The following is a 17,729-nucleotide window of genomic DNA, read 5'->3' on the forward strand; positions in this document are numbered from 1 at the left end:
TGCCTCCTTCACGTTTCCTAATATTGCCTATTGCTTGTAAATTATTTGAGGTAAACGTTTTACTATGTAAGTCTAAATGAATTGTGATAGTAAGCTTTAGAGGCCAGCTGATGTCGCTGTTTGGCTCCTCCTGTGTGACTGAACTCCTGGTGACTCCTGCTGGCCTGCAGGTGGCCTGAACGCTTCAACATTGAATACTGTCAGTGCAACAGCGCCCCACAGAGTTAAGATGAGGAATCATTTACAAAGTTTATATACTTCTTCCTGTAGAGCCATTTGTTTTGCATGATTTCATGATAAAAAAAAAAAAAAGAAAGAGTAGTTAATCTTTATTCATGTATGTTTAGAAGGAATCATGGGTAGTGTTTCATAAAGAAACTGGGATTTGGCTACTATTTTGTATGTATTGTGGATTGTAGGCATATTTGGTTGACTGATGAGGTAAGCACTTGGTAGGTATGTTGTCTTTGTTTTCAGTTTCTTCAATTGACAGGTATAGTCAAAAAATAATTTTGTCTGGTTAGATTGCAAGACTGTAAACTATGTCGTGACATATTTCTATACCAAACCCTTTATGGTCTCAAGGTGTTGCTAAAAGATAGGAGGCGTTGTCTGTAGGTAGTCATCATAGAAAACACACTTATTACAGCTAGGCCACTGATCAAATAAGATTAAAGCAACATGTTAATGAATATCCAAGGTCTGTTTTAGTGCTGTCTAAGAAGATTAAGGTTATGACACAAAGCTGTTGGCAGATGGCATCAACATTCATCAATTTTCTCTCCTTGCTTCTTACAGGAATGGGCCTAGACTTTGACATCTTCAATCTTTAAACTTCACCAAGCACTTATTATACATATAGTGAGAAAAATGTTTCTTTATTGCATCCACTGACAGAAAAACTCCTTGGTATGAATCTTAGCTAAAATCCACAGCAGGTGTAGCTTGTGATTTGTGTTGCCTTAGTGCTCGCGCAGCAAGGAGGTAGTGTATGCACGTCCAAAACCCTAACCAGGTGCTTGATACAAAAGGTGAGACAGTGGTATAGAGACAGATACCTGCACATTGGATTAGTTCTTATTTGGGCAAACCTTAATTGTTTATTCAGCAACCTTTTGACCTCAGCTGGTCTTCATCAGGCAAACCCTGGAAAAATCCTCTAATTAAGTGAGCATTACTCCAATGTGGGGGTATCTTTCCTCTTTTTCATTGTAGTGCTTATGCAAACACACATTGGCTATTCAATAGCAATCCATATTAAATAGGCCAGTGTATACAACAATTATTTGAAGGTAAAACTTGATATGATAGATGAAGTTTGGTCTCCCTATGTTAGCCTAAAGACAAATCACTATAATCCTGTGGGGATCAGATGGTGTGTGGCCCTCAATAGTGTGAACTTATTGTGCTTTATGGTATTTTTATGCACTATGAGATCACTCTTCCTGTAGGAACTAGCTTTACTGCTGTCTGTAGAGTCCTTCAAAAAATGAGCCTAGTCTACTATAGGATTACTGTAGTTCTCGGTAAGGTTAGAGACACAAAGACCCAGTAGGTTTTGGTGACTTATTCTTAATGACTGCCGTTGGCGGTTTTGGAGTCCTCCAATTTTTGGTTATCCATGATCTTGATGTTTTTCTCAGCGTGTCCAACATTCCTCAGCAGAGTCTCCAGTCTGCGCTTGATCTTCTTCTGGTCCTCCAGGGCGCAGCTGATCACCACGACCTGAAACTTCTGGTCGATGGGGACGGGCGGCGCCTCGGTCACACAGGCCGCGTGCAGGGCCAGCAGCCGCTGCCGGCCGCCGTCCATGTCCTCCAGCAGCTTCCCCACGATCTCGTCTATCATGGATGTGGCTCTGCGCAGCGCGTCCTCCTGCTGGGAACTCCTGATGGTGCCGATAGAGACCTCGACCGACAGAGTCCGGCCCATGAGCCGCTCCGCCGTTAAAGCCAGCTCCTCTCTCTCCCCTGGAGGAAATAAGACAAGGAAACCGTCAGTGGTTCAACACAACTAACCCTATAATATATTTTAAAAGGACACTATAGCCTACAAATAGCCTATCACTGACAAAAGGAATATTGTGAGCTTGGAATTAAGAAGTTCTATCTGGGTGGAGTGCAGTTCTGAGATTCAACATCCCAGCTGGCTCCCAGCTGTAGGCATACTTTCTATTTCATCCCAAAGGATTCCTTAAAAACACCACACCTAACATTCAAAGATCATGAATTCAATTTTGATTTTAAAAGTTAGACAATTCCAAGCACACGATATTACAGTGATATCATAGCAGAGAAAACATACATAAAGCAAAAAAGACAGATAAATTAGAGTTCCCTATAGATTATATGAATATAGTGATAGTGCAATCAAGCAGTGGCCGATGCTGAAAGAAAGATGTCATAAGTCACCGGACTCACCAGCACAGATGTTTCGCATTTCTTGACTGTTCTGTATGGACTGGATCATTTCCAGGATGCCCTCCCTTTCCTGCTCAATGGCCGTTGCAGCTTCGCGTAAAGCCTCCACCCTGACAGACAGAGACACCATGACCACTGCAATAAGCCTGTGATAAATTATACAACAATACCATACAAACCCCACTGCAAAACTACAGGAATATTGTGATGAAGTACATAAATATGAGACGAAAGAATACCATAAAGATATCTGGGACACTACCACAGACACACCTACATGTCCCTGTCGGAAAAAGTATAGGAATATTTGAGTGATTTTTCGTTAGAGACAGAGAGAAATAACAACAGCCACCTCAGAGCCTACTCACTTTAACTCTCTCGGTTTGATAATAAGCCGGTTAACTTTTCAACAAGACATTTCCATTTCCATTTCCTTTTTATTTCTAAACGCTTCGGCACACAGTAAAGTAACGGCGAGAAATACGCTGACCATTTCACTTCCCCCTCACTCCTAGACAGCGTTATTTTTTGACAGCCAGATGTAACGCACATGGCAGTTCACGGCCTGTTACTTAACTGTACCTCGTTTCCAGCTGATCCATATTTTCCAGCAGTCGTCCGGATCGATCTGCCATGGACAACGTCCTGCTGAACTTGCTTCTGGGAACTTCGTTCATTTTAGCTTGTATTTTCGCTTGAGCCATAACGGTGAGGGATTATAGCCTACTGATCGTCCCGGAGAGAAATCCACTGCAAACCGGCACCCAACAGGCTGTGTAACTGTCCCGCCGCAGCTGACTGCTCCTCGGGCTGCAGGGTAAACATTTCCTAACATGGGCTGCGACTTCCTGACGGAGAGAAGTTTCAGGAGGAGTCCAGGACAGAGCAGGGTCCCAAAGTCGGGTCCGAGGACCCCCAGAGGTCCCTGAGGAGGTTGCAGAGGGTCCACAGCCGAATGAGGAATAGTTCAATGTAGCTATAATTTCACTCTCTAGTCATTTGTACTATGAGAGATGTATGAGGACGATTGTTTTGATAGGTTCCCACTATTTCCCAACCTACTGTACTGTATATACACAGTTATAATTCTGTATGAAATCATATGCAACAAAGAACTTCTCAGGTGGGGTTTCTTAGGATAAAATCTTCTCAAATGGCAAATGGGGTCTCTCTTTGGGGGTCTTTAAAAGTTAGGGAAACCCAGGCCTAGACTTGAGATGGCTTCAATTCTAGTTCAGTTTTTTATTTGCACATAAAATCAGCAAACAAGTCCAAATAAAGAGAGAGAACTGAGAAAACCTTACGCAGGAGAGCCAGATGTCAAACAGTAAATCAAAGCTACTTTCCTTAAAAGAGCAGCAGAAACAAGACAGAGTAAAGAACTAATATAAATGAAAAAGAGAAAAAAATAATGGACAAATAAGAGGAAACTCTTCCTAAAAACATAAATGAATGTAAGTGTGCGTGGGCATGCAACATTCAAATTCATGTGTAAATCTGTGTGAATGCTTCAGTAAGAGTGTGTGGGGGGTTTTCCTTTCCTTTCAGGGGGCCCCAAGATAAGTAAGAGGTATGTGTGTGGGAAGGACAAGACGGACATTGAGTCTCTCTGTTCTTTCTGTGGTGCTCACCCTGAAACTATTCTTCACCTCTTCTGGCACTGCCCATACTCCAGAAAGTTATGGCAAGACACATGCAATTGATAACATTTACTCAGACTTCATGTTGGAGGCATGTGCTGTTCGGACTCCTTGACAATAATAGGGAGAGAGACATAGAAGTTTTAATAATAAATCTGATTAACCCATTAGCTAAATTTCATATTCACAAATGTAAATACTGTCATGGAAAACAAAACTCCTCTTTACAGTTTTGTGAAGGAGTTCAAACCATACATTTTGAGCATTATGTCCTCTGATAATGCCAAAGCTGTTAAAATGGTTCATATTTCTTATTTGCAATTCTTATAACACTTCAATCTACTCTTGAAACTTTTTAGTTATGTTATTGATTCATAGCAATGACTAGAATAACATTTTATTCAAATGGTATCACATCAATGCTCCATGACAGTTAAGGGCCTCTGTGTGTATCCAAACTTTCAAGAAGTTGTGTAGAACGATCTTCCATGGATAATGATCAGCTGAACCTGCTGCAGGTTCCATAAACGAGAGTCCGTACATCTAATCGAGGAGAGTTAAAGGAATTTCCTCACCAGTGGTAGAGAAGAGGGTTGAGGAAAGCTTACCATATTCAGTCTGAAGGGCAACCTCACTTCAGAAAAGGTAGTTAGATGGTAGTTGCCAGATTCCACAACCAGGAGGGCCCAATCCAAATTAAGCCATCTTGAAGCCTGGTCCATACAAGCAGTGTATATTCTTAACTTAGGCTAGGGTGACAGATTTTTCCCGTACCTTGAGTACCATGAGTAGGCCTGCAGTATTGGGAAGTGAATCCCTAACACTGGAACCATTAATGCCATGGTCTACATTGAGCTATACATGACCACACACACACACAGAAACAGTTTTGACAGTGGTCTAAGCATAATTTACCACCTAGTCCAAAGCCTCGAAACCATTTTTTTCCTTTTCTTCTTACTAGAGGAACATCTGACATTTAATCGTCTGTTTACTATCTGACAGGTGTTTTTTCAGTATTTGAGTGACTTACAGTCATTTTAACGATCTTGCAACAATCACAAATTATGTAATGGACACCTGACTTACAGGGTGTGGACAAAGTAATTGAAACACCACATGAACACCAACTTTGAAGTAACTAAATCACTATTACAAAGGGAGCTAGACAGGCGAGTTGTAACAACTTCAACAGCCAAGAAATTAGGCAAATTTACAGGACCAGGAGCACCCTGTGGTGCAAACACTGTTCCCTCATGATGATCCCTTATTCCAAGATGATAATGCCCCCATACACACTGCTAAACAGATTCAAGAGTGGTACACCAGGATGAAGACAAAAGCCTTTCATGGCCTCCCCAGTCACCAGATCTAAACATCATTAAACCTTTATGGGAAGTTCTGAAGTTCAGAGTGCGAAGTAGATTTTCAACTCCTTCATCCCTCAGAGAACCAGAGGCTTTCCTTCTTGAAGAATGGTACAATATCCATGACACACAGTTCAGGACCTGTATGACAGCACTCCAAGAAAGATGGATGCTGTTCTGAAGGCAGAGTGTCCCTACTCCTCATTAGGCACTTGATATTCAGATATTGTAAGATGTTTCCACTACTTTGTTTACTCTGTGTATTTCAAATCTGTGAAAATGCAGAGAAAGCAGTCTGTAGCTGCAGTTGTGGGCGTGTCCACAAGTTTAAGCATTTGTGTACTCAGGCATCTTGCAGCGTCATCAATGCCATCTATAGCACACACGTGTTGACACACCAAAGTGTTGGCATGATTTGGGTAGTGACCTAGAGTAGAGGAGTTCTATAATGGAGTCAATGATAAGCTTGTGATGTGCCATGTTGTTTTACAATAAGTAAAAACACAAGACAAGTGCAAATAAAATGTATTTAATAGACTCTGAACACAAATACTTGTCTCAATACAAATGTCCGGTCAACACTGTGTTATAAAATCTGATATCAACAAGTCCCTGATTAGAATTCCAACAGGCTTCTTTTGAGAGCTTCTTCCAACTCTGTAAAGACAAAAAAAAGGGGGAATGTTAGGATCCAAGTTATGTTGAAATAAAATGATAAAACAGCAAAACAGAATCTAATTGATGCCAGGAAGCAACTAAGTAATTGCTCTTCAAGAATGGACCAAATTCATGAAGTCAGTCAGTCAGTCAGTCAGTATTATATGTTGCAATATGATGAGCATTATTTTTGAGTAGTTGAAATAGAATAGAGGCACTGGTCAGTTTCAAGACACTTGTTCACAGACTTGCAGTCTCATTCAGGCTGTAATAAGCAACCAGCAGGCTGCCTTCCCATTTTTTCTGCTGATGGGTTTATTGATTTGTACAAGCTGCAACAGTGGGATGGTTAATCATGAAAGCATTTTGCACAGGGTACAGTATGTTACATTAATATTTAGATCAATGATGGGCGACTCAGTGTGCATCCACTTCAAATATCAATCTCTTTATAAGCTTATTCCTAACCCTCTCCCTACTCTAACCAGGGTTCATCCCCCTATCCCACACTGGTAATGTTTTTGTTCTTTTTTTTCTCCTCCATGTTTGTTTACTTCATTGTTCACATTTGAATTTATTTAATTTGATTATTTTTATCCTGTAAAACTCTTTATAACACGATTTTGGTAAGTGCTTTATATATATATATATATATATATATATATATATATATATATATATATATAGGCTGACTGTTTATCTAACTCCTGTTTTCATTATAATCCACCTATAACTGATCCATAGCAATTGTCTCTGCAGTAACATTTGTAAATATTACTGCATTATGCATTTTCATGTTTTATTTTACATTTTGACTTTCATACAGTGAACTAAACAGGTACAGAACTGAACTGGGAAATGGACAATCAATTGCACCTTGCACATTAATTATTCAGAACTTGCATGAAGCCTGGCTTGCTGCTAGAATCTAATACATCAAGTGTAGCTCTGATTCACAGTTGGCAGGTTTAAAGCCTCAGTCCCTAATGGCATTAGGATGGCCCCTGTTAAAACACCACTAGCCAGGTTAATGTTTTAGTTTGTAGACTGTAAACAACAAAAATCAATAGAAACCCATATGTAAGCAGAGGTTTTCCACAGCCGTTAGACTAAAACATGTTTCATGTTCAATAAAATTGTAACAAAAGCGGCAAGAAATGTTAACCTAAATGTTTGAAAATAATGTCTAAACTAACGTGTCTGTACAGCATCTGAATATGTATTCATTTGTACAAATGGGTAGAAGCCTACACAGTAATCAGTAGGTTAAAGATTACCTATAAGGGACAGAATCTACCCACCACTGACTGACAGTGACTGATGATTTGGAAGAATATGTGTGGAAGAAATTAGAAAATATCAAATGCAATACAATGAGATACTTTATTGATCCCCTTAGGGAATTTCTCTTTTGTCATGACCCCCTTCATAGGGAGACAGGATGCAGGGTCAGCAACAGAACAGCAGCCCTGAAGCTGGTGGGTTTTCAGTGTCTTGCACTTGACACTGCAGCAGAGTGGATGCTTGCTGATGGGAACCAGGTCCTCAGGTTGAAGAGCTGTCACCCTAACCACCTCACCACCCTGCAGTTACACAACGAGGCCTGTTAGGTTTAGAATTGGGGCCACATGACACGTATGCGTCTTGTCAGTGACGCATTCAGAGAGAGATGACCCAGGATTGTAATGTGCGCGACAAAATCAATTTCTGGCGTTGTCAGAGTTTTTTGTCTCGGCTGAGGTGACAGATTGTACTGTGACAAATGAACCGTTGTTTGGGCTCTGGAGCCATAATGCCTTCAGCAAAAAATAAATTCAATCCACTAAGGCTGGGGACACACTAGACGACTTTTAGAATCCTAACCAATTTACGAAAACGCATTTAAATCACACGCATAATGACTGGCTTCATCAGAAAAAAGGTAATGTCATGCTAGTAACTTACATTCATTGTAGGACAGGGGTTTCCAAAGCCTTTAATTTCAAGGACCTTAAATAGTTAGTTAACATAATTATAATGAATGTAACTTCATTATAACACTTCTGTCTCACCTCACTGTAAACGTGGCTCTTACTAGCTATTGGTGGTCTCCGCTCTTGAATGAATCTGTGATCCCCACACACCACAGGACTTGTTCAGGACCCATTCAGATGTCAGGTTGTAATATCAAACATGTATTACACCATTGGGCAGCTCAGATCAGTGGGTTGTTTCAACTGGTGCGGTTAAGATTCAATTTGTAAACCCCTCACACTACCAGATAATGTTTGCCTACCATCAGCTTCAACCAAGCCTCCAATCGGGGTTTCTCCTCCAATTGTCAAAATCAGACCGATAATCATCTATGGGTCCCAACCTAAGGCTACATTGACAAGAGCAAGCTTCAGTGAGCAATATTTTGTGTCCAGCCAGGGTTGTCTGTGGTGCATAGTGTGCATAGAAAGAGTGGAATACTGTTTGAGTGGGAGTATGAGCAGATGAATACATTTCATCAACTGAACCTTTATCAGGGAAAACACCAAAAAGAGATCTCTCACTCTCTCCCTCACTCACACACACACACTCTCTCTCTCTCTCTCTCTCACACACCTGTTGACTCTCTTGCTTCTTCTGCACTCAAAGCCAAGGCATGTTTCATCTCCTCATCTGCTTCACCTGTAATGGAATCCATGATGGGAGAACAGCTTGTTCATTAAAAAGCAGTATTAACTGAAAACGTTATGAGCACAACTAGGCATTATATGCTTGCATTTCATAACTGTCAAATTGCACCTGTAGTACAGCTGAGGGAGATTTCCCTTTCATTGAATGATAGATACTAGATTTTCAACATGGGACATGTTTCACAACTTTCAAAAAATGTAACTGATATATAACACAAACATTAAAATCCTGTCATTTTCTGTATATTATACTGATTATGTGTTTAACAAAAAAAAACTTAGGAGGTTACATAGCACTCACATGCTCCTCTACAGGTGTTCCACAGTGGATAAATATTTTGACCATTGCCTACCTTCATGGGCATCACTCTCTTTGTTGGCCTCATCCGGGTTCAAAACCTTAGCCAGTTTGTCATCTTCAATCTCTGCAACAGCAAGATGAACTAGAACAATAAAATCATTCTGCGTGCAAAGGCAGAGAATTAATAATGAATGCCAAAAATGAAAACTGACTTACCGCCCATGCCTGGTTTGATCTCCACAGCACTGAGTATTTTGACAGTCTTGGGTTTTGCTTTCTCTTCTCTCTCATGTGCCTTAGAGCTCAGGCAGGGTTCCAGTGCACAATGTTGGGAATGGTAATGTTTATGGAAACTCGGTACACTCATAAAACTCTCCTGGCAACCACTGCATTCTACGTCAAAGACCTTATCCAGGTTCATGGCTGTGTGTGTTGTATGGACGTGAGTCTTCATCTGTGCAAAGGAGGGCACAGATACACCACAAGGAGCACACACAAATTTGCATTTTCTCTCAGTGGCCAGATTCTTCATGCACTGTGTATACGTAACCTTCCTTTCCTCTTTGCTCTTCTCTGAACCCATGCATGGGCACAAGCATTCAAGCTGACTGGTGTCTTCGGCAACCGTAGGCCCATCAACTTCAGCATCATCCAAGCAGTAGTAGTCCCTGCTGTGAACACTCTTGTAGTGCTCTGAGAACTCGCTTTCAGATTCAAACTGCATGCTGTCGCAGAGGCCGCAGAAGTGGGAGCTCTTTACCTGCCCGCCGTGCTCGTTCATACAGTGCCGGCGCACGGTGGACTCCTTGAAGAACTTCTGGGGGCAGTGGCCACAGATGAACCTCTGGAAGCTGTGACCGGTGACATCGCTGCAGTGTTTGTGGACGGCTGCTTTCGAGTCAAAGACGTCCTCGCACATCCTGCACATCCACGTCTGGTCTGGTTTTGAGGAAGACGCCGCCGCGGTAGTTGGCTGAACTGCGGGCTTTGAGTGTGCGTGCAGAGCGAGTCTGCCGCTGGTGGACGGCTTGGCGTCGCTGACGGCGGCAGGCTCCTCGGTCACTTCTCTTTCAGTGAAGTAGGTGTGTCCGCTGTGAGCTTCTGACACGTGCGATAGGATGTCTTGGTATCGAGGCATGTCCACTTTGCACAAGCGGCAGTGGAAGAGGAAGTTGGAGAGATGCGCCCCTCCGTGGAAGCGACTCATGTGCAGGCGGGTAATTGAAGACTCACCCATGTGTTTGCCACACACGCCACACTGATGGAAGATCTGGTTCACAGCCAAGAGATGCTTACTGGCTGCGGCCTCTTCTGAGAAACGCAGACCGCACTCACAGAACCATGCTAGTGTGCAGCTCCTGGCTCTGCTCGCGCCGCCATTGACACTTGGGCTGAGTCTCTGCCGCTTGGCTGGATAATCTCCAGAATCGCCCCTCTTCTTGTCTCTCTTCTGCCGTGGTACTTCAGGGCCTCTGGACAGTCTTCTCTCCCGTGCCTCTCTCTTGGTGTGTTGAATTTCACTGAAACGGCAGTACTGAAGAATTGCTTTCACCATTGTTTGGTTGACCTCCACGTCATGCTGGGTCGACTCTTTGTGTCTCTCGATTTCAACTTGGCTGAGGAAGATCTTACAGCAGAGAGAGCACTGCCCTCGCACTTGCAGCTGTTTCATTACCTGCACTATTGTTTTATCAGCCTCAGCAATGGCACAGCCCTGTCTGCAGTACACGCTAAGAAAAGAGTAGAAAATAAAAATAAAAATCCCAAACAGTTGATCAACAATTTGAATGAAATCAAATGAATGCCATATAAATATGTAACACTATTCAGTATCAGAAGATGTTACTACATGCACATGCAAGGAATAGATCACAAAAAAACATACTTGAAGTGAGCTTGAGCAGCCTGATGCGAGCTCAGTACTTTCCGGCATATAGAGCATCGGACATTGAAAGTCACATCCTTGCACAAAGCGATGAGACGATTCTTAGCATATTGTGCGATGGGAACTGGCAATCCTCTTCCTCTGGGTACTTTTACAAAAAGAGAAAGGTTAAGCTGAAAGGTGGTCTCAGTATTGTTTATTTTACCCTGCCTGAGCATTTGCTCTAAGCCACAGTCTTTTGTAAAGCAAATAAGCATTATCAAGTTATTCAAAATATTTCTTCTATATAGTTTGCAGTGGAACCTTGCATATCCAAATCCTTTGGGGATAGAGGTTGTTCACACTTGTGAAAAATGTGGATGACCAAAATACATTTAAGTACAGGGCCAAAATGTTAACTATCAAATTTGTACAGACACATACTCTAAAAAAAAGTTAGTTTGCAGTTGAATTTCTTTTGCACATATCAACTAGGAAATACCTATTATTGCGCACATTAGATAGAAAATTCTTTTTTCCATTCCCACATTGTTCATTCCCCAAGCCTATTCATTTTGGAGGTCTGAGGTTTGGATAAATATGGTTCTAATGAATATGTATAGAAAAATACCAAGACAAAACATTTCCCGAAAGCATGTTCCATTATTTAGAGGTCAATATAGCCTGTAATGTATGACTAATAGACATGATACAGCTCAATGTGCAATAAAACCTCACCATTCATGGGCAGTGCCTCTGTGAAGTGGTTTGTGGCTGACATGTGCTGAAGGCACTCGTCCCGGAGGTTGAAGAGGAGGTAGCAGGCAGGACAGGCAAAGCACACGATCAGCTGACAGGTCTGAGTGATGATGTGGCCCTCAGCATTGGATGAGGACACCTAGTAATCAAACATACCATATGTTCCACCATAATGCTTCTCTTTTCATAAGAATTAGTACACCATGCATAAATCAGAGGTAAATGCTTCCCTCTTCAGTTTATGGTTTATTTAATGTAATATGTGACGTAATATTAATCACGTACACAAATCTGATGAAACAAAAGGCGTAATCATTAATGCATTCCTTCCTTTCATGACACTATTGGAAAAGTGAATGAACCTTAGACTGAAGATGGTTACTCCAGAGTTCCTTAGTTTGAAAATGCTGGCCACAAGCGACACAGGCAAAGAGCTCAGACGGGCTTCCTTTAAGGTTGATGGTTGGGTCACAAGGGGAGTGATCAAACCTATGAACAAGATAATTATAGCAAGTTGTATTCAGCAAGTACTATGTAACTACAGTACGAAGACATTACGGTGCTACACAACAAAGGAATAGAAATGTATTACCTTTTTAAGTGACCTTCGAGGAGAGGCACGTTGTCATAAACTCGACCACAGTTAACCACTGGACAGGTGTGTTTAGTTAAACTGTTGCTGGGGAAAGAAGCGGGTCTGTGCCTACTTCTAAAACCAGCATTGATAACTCCAGGTTGAAGACCTGAGTAAAGATAACGGTCATCAGTTGCATATAGTTGGCAAGTTGTCACAACTTCTCCATTATAGTAGCGCTGTGACAGGTTGCTGTCCCATTTGCACACCTGCATAATACCTACATTAATACAAGAAGAAACTTAAATGATCCCTGAGAGGAAATTGGGTCATTGCAGCAGCAACGAATAGAATATAGGTAAAAATACAAAAAAGACCATGACAGACATACAGCATTTTTGTAATGCTAATATAGAGCTCCTACTGGCTTAAAAGAACTCGACTATTGAATGATTTACTGATTAACAGACTGGCATTTCAGCAGATTCCCAACCCAGAGTAAAAATGTACCTGGCATCTTCAGCCACATGTCTACGCAGCGCTTCGCATCCTGATCACTTCCATTTCTAGAACCAACAGCCAGCTCCCGCTGCCCATGAGCTTTTTGTGAGATTTGCTTCTCCTGAAAAAGAGGCACAGAGGGATCAACATTAATCAAAGACACATTCTGTCTTAATCATATCTCACAAAAAAGTAAGAACAGCTAAATGATATCACCCAGAGTAGGTATTTTTATTTATTGAGATTCATATTATATTCTGTAACTATAATACCAAGCATTCGAAGAAGATTTCTAAATCAGCCCAGCAGCTGAAACCTGCACCAACAGACAGCATTTAAACTCAGTTCTCTGAGTGTGAAGTTGTGGTATCGAGTATTGTTTCACTAAACTTTTAACGGACTGTCAGTGAATATGCTGAAGGTTCTTTTCTCCTTGTTGAATTTCCCTTCTGACCACTGGGTGGCACTGTACCGGCTCTAGTTTGCCTTTATTGGCCCACCCCTTTATTTGTCTACATTAGGAGACAAACAGCTTAGACTTTGAAAGGAAAGGTAAAGCTATACATCTCCATTAACAGCTGTTTATGGAGTAGTTAATGGAAATTTAGCCTGTAACTGAGCTAGAGATTCACTTACATTTTCTGCTAGGGATACTACATGTTCAGTTAATTTTGCAGAGTAGTTAATATAAGAGCTAAAAGATATTTATTACATCATATCATTTATCTATATTAGCACTTATAAGATGATCAAGTGCTATTTTGATTCAAAGTAATGTCTGAAAAAGCATCTGACAGTGGCTTAGGACATTTGATCCAAATACAAGATTTACAAAGTTAACTGAAAAGATCTATAACCTGTAACTGAACTCCTACAAATAGGAGACAGGTGTTGTTATGGTATGTGAATTGAATCTCAAAGCAACAGCAGCTTTAAATAGCTTAATTATGGCAAAAGGAGCAACAAAATTATAGCAGCCGACTTTATTTTGAAGTTTCCTTACCTTGAAGGCTCTACATTTATCTGCCCTTTCCTGTTTCTCTGCAGCCACTTGGTGTGCTAGTCTGTCCAAAGTAGATGCAACATGCGCTTTCTGACGGTTGATCTGATCTTCAAGCTACAGGAAAAGAAAAGGCATAACACAAAACATTTTAGAAACTCCTGGCAGGTATCCATACCATCTAACAAAAACTAGTAGGCCTATTTATTACTTTATACTATTCTATTTTTAGTTGCTCACCACATTTGCCATTGGTGAACTTCCCTCCTCCTCACTATCACTCAGCAGATCAATACATTCCAACACTGGTCTGAGAGGACCCTCCTGAAGCGAGTACAACACAAGACACCATGGCATTTAGTGCTATAAAAGAGGTCTACATTAATTAAGGTCAAACAAGAATGCAATCCCTGTACAAAGTGAAAGCAGACAATTTTTTTTAATATAAATATATATATAAATATATAATATATATATATATATATATATATAAATATATTAATTGTGTCAGGCTGCTTCATGATTGCTTCAGTGAACTATGTTTGATTTTTTTTTTTTACCATTTTCATTTATAATACTAAGCTATTTTATTAAAACATGAGTTCAAAATGGACAATGTTTATTTTAGTGCTACTACAGTGAGTGCCTGATTAACATACTTAACTTATGGGTGCACAGGAATAACTGAAATGGGATTTCCCATGACACTTTTGTACTCTGGGCAGTTCCACTCATGAGGGAGTAAAGTTTACTATAACAATAGTAAATCCACCCTCAGACTGAATGCGTGTTTGAGCTTTTACATCTAAATGATATGTACTGTATTTGATAGTAGTGCCAACAGTCCTGATTGAGTAAATGTACTGTCAAAGTGTCCACAACGTCAGCGTCCTTTTACTGTTTGGCCCAATTCCAATGTCCCACTCACAGACTCACGGACTTTGACGCGCGTTCCCGACAAGTCCGCGAGGGTTCAGGGCTGTCCCACTGTGAAATCGGTAAGTGCGCGAGGGCTCACTGGCGGACTTTATGAGCTCTTTATGCAGACTTTCAGCAAGTCCGCATTTCTGTAGATTTTGCTTGAGGGAATTACCCACAGTTCATAGCGTTTGTGACGTTAATATTCATGTATGTGGAAAATTTCTGCCAATACACCCGATACAAAAGAAAAAAAAAACATAATTACGGAAAAATAACCACAAAAAAACAATTAACAAGAACTTACAGAGAAACAGGCATGAAAGGATCAAACTACATGCAAGATACAGTTAAAAGAGAAAACATTGCAACATTAAAACAGAATAAACAGCTCATTTGAGAAAAAAGACAGTTACGTTTTCCTAAACGTTTAAGGATGTTAGATGCTGCTAATATAAGCAGCATGAAATATAGCCTTTCTTATGTGCTTATTTGTGCTCATTAAGCTTTATTAAAAGTACCGTTTGCTTTCAATGTACCTCCTACTGTTTCTTTTTTTTTTTTTTTACAAATTGTAACGATGTAGTGCAGGTTAACCTCTAGTAGAATGAAGAGTATTTTCCACATCCATTAGCACAGTATAAACTTTGCAATGTTACAAAACATATACCTAGGGCTATTTAACATTATTCATCAACAATTTTTTCATTTTATCTTAATAAAGCTGTTTAGACAAAAGCGCAAACAAAGAGTAAATTACAAATGGATTAATTGACGGGAGATAGTAACTTCTGACGTCGTCAAGGCAACACGTGATGCCACAAAGTGCCCTCATGACTTCTTGCACTCAGGCACTACAGCTGCGCACACAGGTGACGTCAATTAAGTCTGTGAGGGCTCAGGGCTCAGTCCGTAGGGGGGACATTGGGATTGGGCCAAGAAAGTAATGCATGTTTGCATCATAGCTATCATATATGTCATAAAGTTAGAGTTTTCTGGTTTCTAGCTTTGGAGGCACCTATCATCTAGAATAACTGTCCAAAATCATAGAGATATGTAAATGTTGCTTGAGGATGGTTTTCCTCTTGTTTGTGACCTGAACGGTTATTGCCCAATGAACAGTCAATGAGTCCAGTCAATGTCATACACTGAAATAGAGATTTCTCTGCGACCCAGAGTAAGCAACTGAACTTTATGCATTGATTGTCTGTCTCATTGTGAATTGATTATTTCAACCTTTAAACTTATTTGTTACTTTGAAAATAGATAGCCTACACATCACTTACTGATACAAACTCCACTTCCTCTTCCACCTCATCTTCGTCTGGCTCAGTTGGAGCGGACATTGCCTTTATCTGAGGAAAAACAAACAACTAAATCTCACCCTTGAATTGAAGCAGCACTTGAACTGGGAAAGGACACCATGCCTGCACTTAAAACTTTTAGGCCTATCCAGGAAATAGGAATCATATGGCTTACATATCCTATAATATCGTGCTTATAGCATATACGTGTGTACTACTGATCATTTGAGTCTAATTCGCGCCGAGAACTGAGTATGAGATTGCAAATTGCGACAAGACAACGAGATGTGAGCAACACCAAAGCGATCAGACAAGTGTCTTAGCAATACATCTCTAGCTAACTGACCAAGTGATTTCCCCACAAAATTAGGACATTATTATTCGTAGCCCGCTGATTTTCATTGTTTTCATAAAGACATGCGTCTGACATGTTCAATGGTGGCCTAACTATGCACAAAGGCAGGTAAACGCGTTGATATTGACCAGCAGAGGTTTGGGCACACTGTGTAGCTAGCTAGCTAAGTGACGTTAGCCTGCCGTTAGCAGCACAGCCCAAACTGCACGCTAGCTAATATAATATAAACACGCTAAGGAGTCGGGTAGGTATCAGTGTAAGTGATGCAAATCAGCAATCTAATGAACTCCAGCGTCACATTACCTGCTTGTCTGATTATTGTGTTCGTTTGGGGCTTCTCTTTCCTATGCTAAACAAAACAAACAAAACGTAAACGCAGTAACGCAACTACTGGTCTGTCTGTCTGCAACGTCTCATTCGTAAGATGCTGCTGGTGTTGCTTTTTAACGCGGAGTGTCCCGCATGGACGGAGTTTCCGTTAAATCACATGAGAGAGGAAAAACTCCGCCCATCTCAGGATTTATGAATTATTTCTGCTCGTACCTTGTCTTGACAGGTTGTGAACAGTGCAACAGTGGCTGTAAAAAAACATTGTTGTGCAGCTGTAGTAGACCTATCGCCAACTATTTACTATTCTCTATTCATTTTTTCCAGACAGGATACATTCCCTTACTTACCCCAGATAATATAAATACACTGATAAGTTGTTTTTTTAAGTAATCGATAAAGACGTCAGCGGCATTGCTGACTAGATAGGTGTGTCAAACGAGGAAATGGATCACTATAGAAGTTCAAATGTAAATAGGTGTTGGTCTTAGATTATGATTTAGCACAGAATACACTCATCATTTCTAGTCTGCGTAATTTCAGCGCCTGTCAATCCTATAATACATTTTAGAGGGATACTACCATAGCAGAACCTACTAAAACAATAGGGATATTATAGTAATACCATAGGATATAAAACACCAATATTGTACCAATGCGTAATAAGGTCACTATATAGGCCTAAACTGTATAAACCATAGTGCTATATCTATATGGTATAAACTTACTATTGAGGTCCATACACGCTCTAAGTGCCTATAGGATTATGGTAAGAATATGATAGTATTTCGTCAGGGCAGCCCACTCTGCAGCAGACTACTGCGATGCTCAGATGAAACTGCTGACTCTTCCTGCATGCCCCCTGTTAGAAAAAAAATAAATAAAAAACTTGCGTCTCTGCTGAGTCATGGATTGTAGGCTATCTCACATTAATGATACCAATAGATTGGGCCGCCTAGTTTGAACCTGTGCTTCACATGGTTTGGTCTGCGATGATTCGTGTGTGTCAGTTTGTGTCAAAAGCCTTTATTCTCATCAAGCTTTTAGCGATATTACGGCAGGAGCCGAGCCAGCTGTCT

General features: G+C 40.7%; 2 protein-coding genes across 5 annotated transcripts; both read right to left on the reverse strand.

The window, feature by feature from the left end:
- Positions 1-575: 575 nt before the first annotated feature.
- bag2 (BCL2 associated athanogene 2) lies at positions 576-3,188 on the reverse strand. Its single transcript, XM_071913723.2, has 3 exons — positions 3,003-3,188; positions 2,421-2,530; positions 576-1,970 (listed from the first exon to the last, which is right to left on the reverse strand). The coding sequence occupies exons 1-3, from the start codon at positions 3,122-3,124 to the stop codon at positions 1,573-1,575; spliced, it is 630 nt and encodes a 209-aa protein (XP_071769824.1). The 5' UTR covers positions 3,125-3,188; the 3' UTR covers positions 576-1,572.
- Positions 3,189-5,509: 2,321 nt separating this feature from the next.
- Positions 5,510-16,756, reverse strand: znf451 (zinc finger protein 451). Of its 4 annotated transcripts, none has more exons than XM_078288669.1 (13): positions 16,627-16,756; positions 15,951-16,019; positions 13,987-14,070; positions 13,750-13,863; positions 12,756-12,867; positions 12,264-12,414; positions 12,034-12,160; positions 11,651-11,810; positions 10,934-11,081; positions 9,265-10,778; positions 9,101-9,190; positions 8,674-8,739; positions 5,510-6,084 (listed from the first exon to the last, which is right to left on the reverse strand). In XM_078288669.1, the coding sequence occupies exons 2-13, from the start codon at positions 16,008-16,010 to the stop codon at positions 6,044-6,046; spliced, it is 2,667 nt and encodes an 888-aa protein (XP_078144795.1). In that variant the 5' UTR covers positions 16,011-16,019; positions 16,627-16,756; the 3' UTR covers positions 5,510-6,043. The 4 variants fall into 4 exon arrangements, with proteins under 4 accessions (XP_078144795.1, XP_078144797.1, XP_071769501.2 ...); XM_071913400.2 differs by having other exon boundaries at positions 5,513-6,084; positions 9,101-9,172; XM_078288670.1 differs by lacking the exon at positions 5,510-6,084 and adding an exon at positions 7,367-7,667.
- Between the last annotated feature and the right edge of the window lie 973 nt (positions 16,757-17,729).

The sequence above is a fragment of the Centroberyx gerrardi genome, chromosome 15 (genome assembly GCF_048128805.1).
Source record: "Centroberyx gerrardi isolate f3 chromosome 15, fCenGer3.hap1.cur.20231027, whole genome shotgun sequence".
NCBI classification, from domain to species: domain Eukaryota; kingdom Metazoa; phylum Chordata; class Actinopteri; order Beryciformes; family Berycidae; genus Centroberyx; species Centroberyx gerrardi.

Coding starts and splice junctions, on each gene's coding strand:
- znf451 (XM_078288669.1), bottom strand. CDS start 16,010: ATGTCCGCTCCAACTGAGCCAGACGAAGATGAGGTGGAAGAGGAAGTG. Junction 13,864..13,986: donor GTTCACCAATGGCAAATGTG/GTGAGCAACTAA, acceptor CTTTTCCTGTAG/CTTGAAGATCAGATCAACCG. Junction 12,868..13,749: donor ATAAATGTAGAGCCTTCAAG/GTAAGGAAACTT, acceptor CCTCTTTTTCAG/GAGAAGCAAATCTCACAAAA.
- bag2 (XM_071913723.2), bottom strand. CDS start 3,124: ATGGCTCAAGCGAAAATACAAGCTAAAATGAACGAAGTTCCCAGAAGC. Junction 2,531..3,002: donor ATGGATCAGCTGGAAACGAG/GTACAGTTAAGT, acceptor TCTGTCTGTCAG/GGTGGAGGCTTTACGCGAAG. Junction 1,971..2,420: donor AATGCGAAACATCTGTGCTG/GTGAGTCCGGTG, acceptor TATTTCCTCCAG/GGGAGAGAGAGGAGCTGGCT.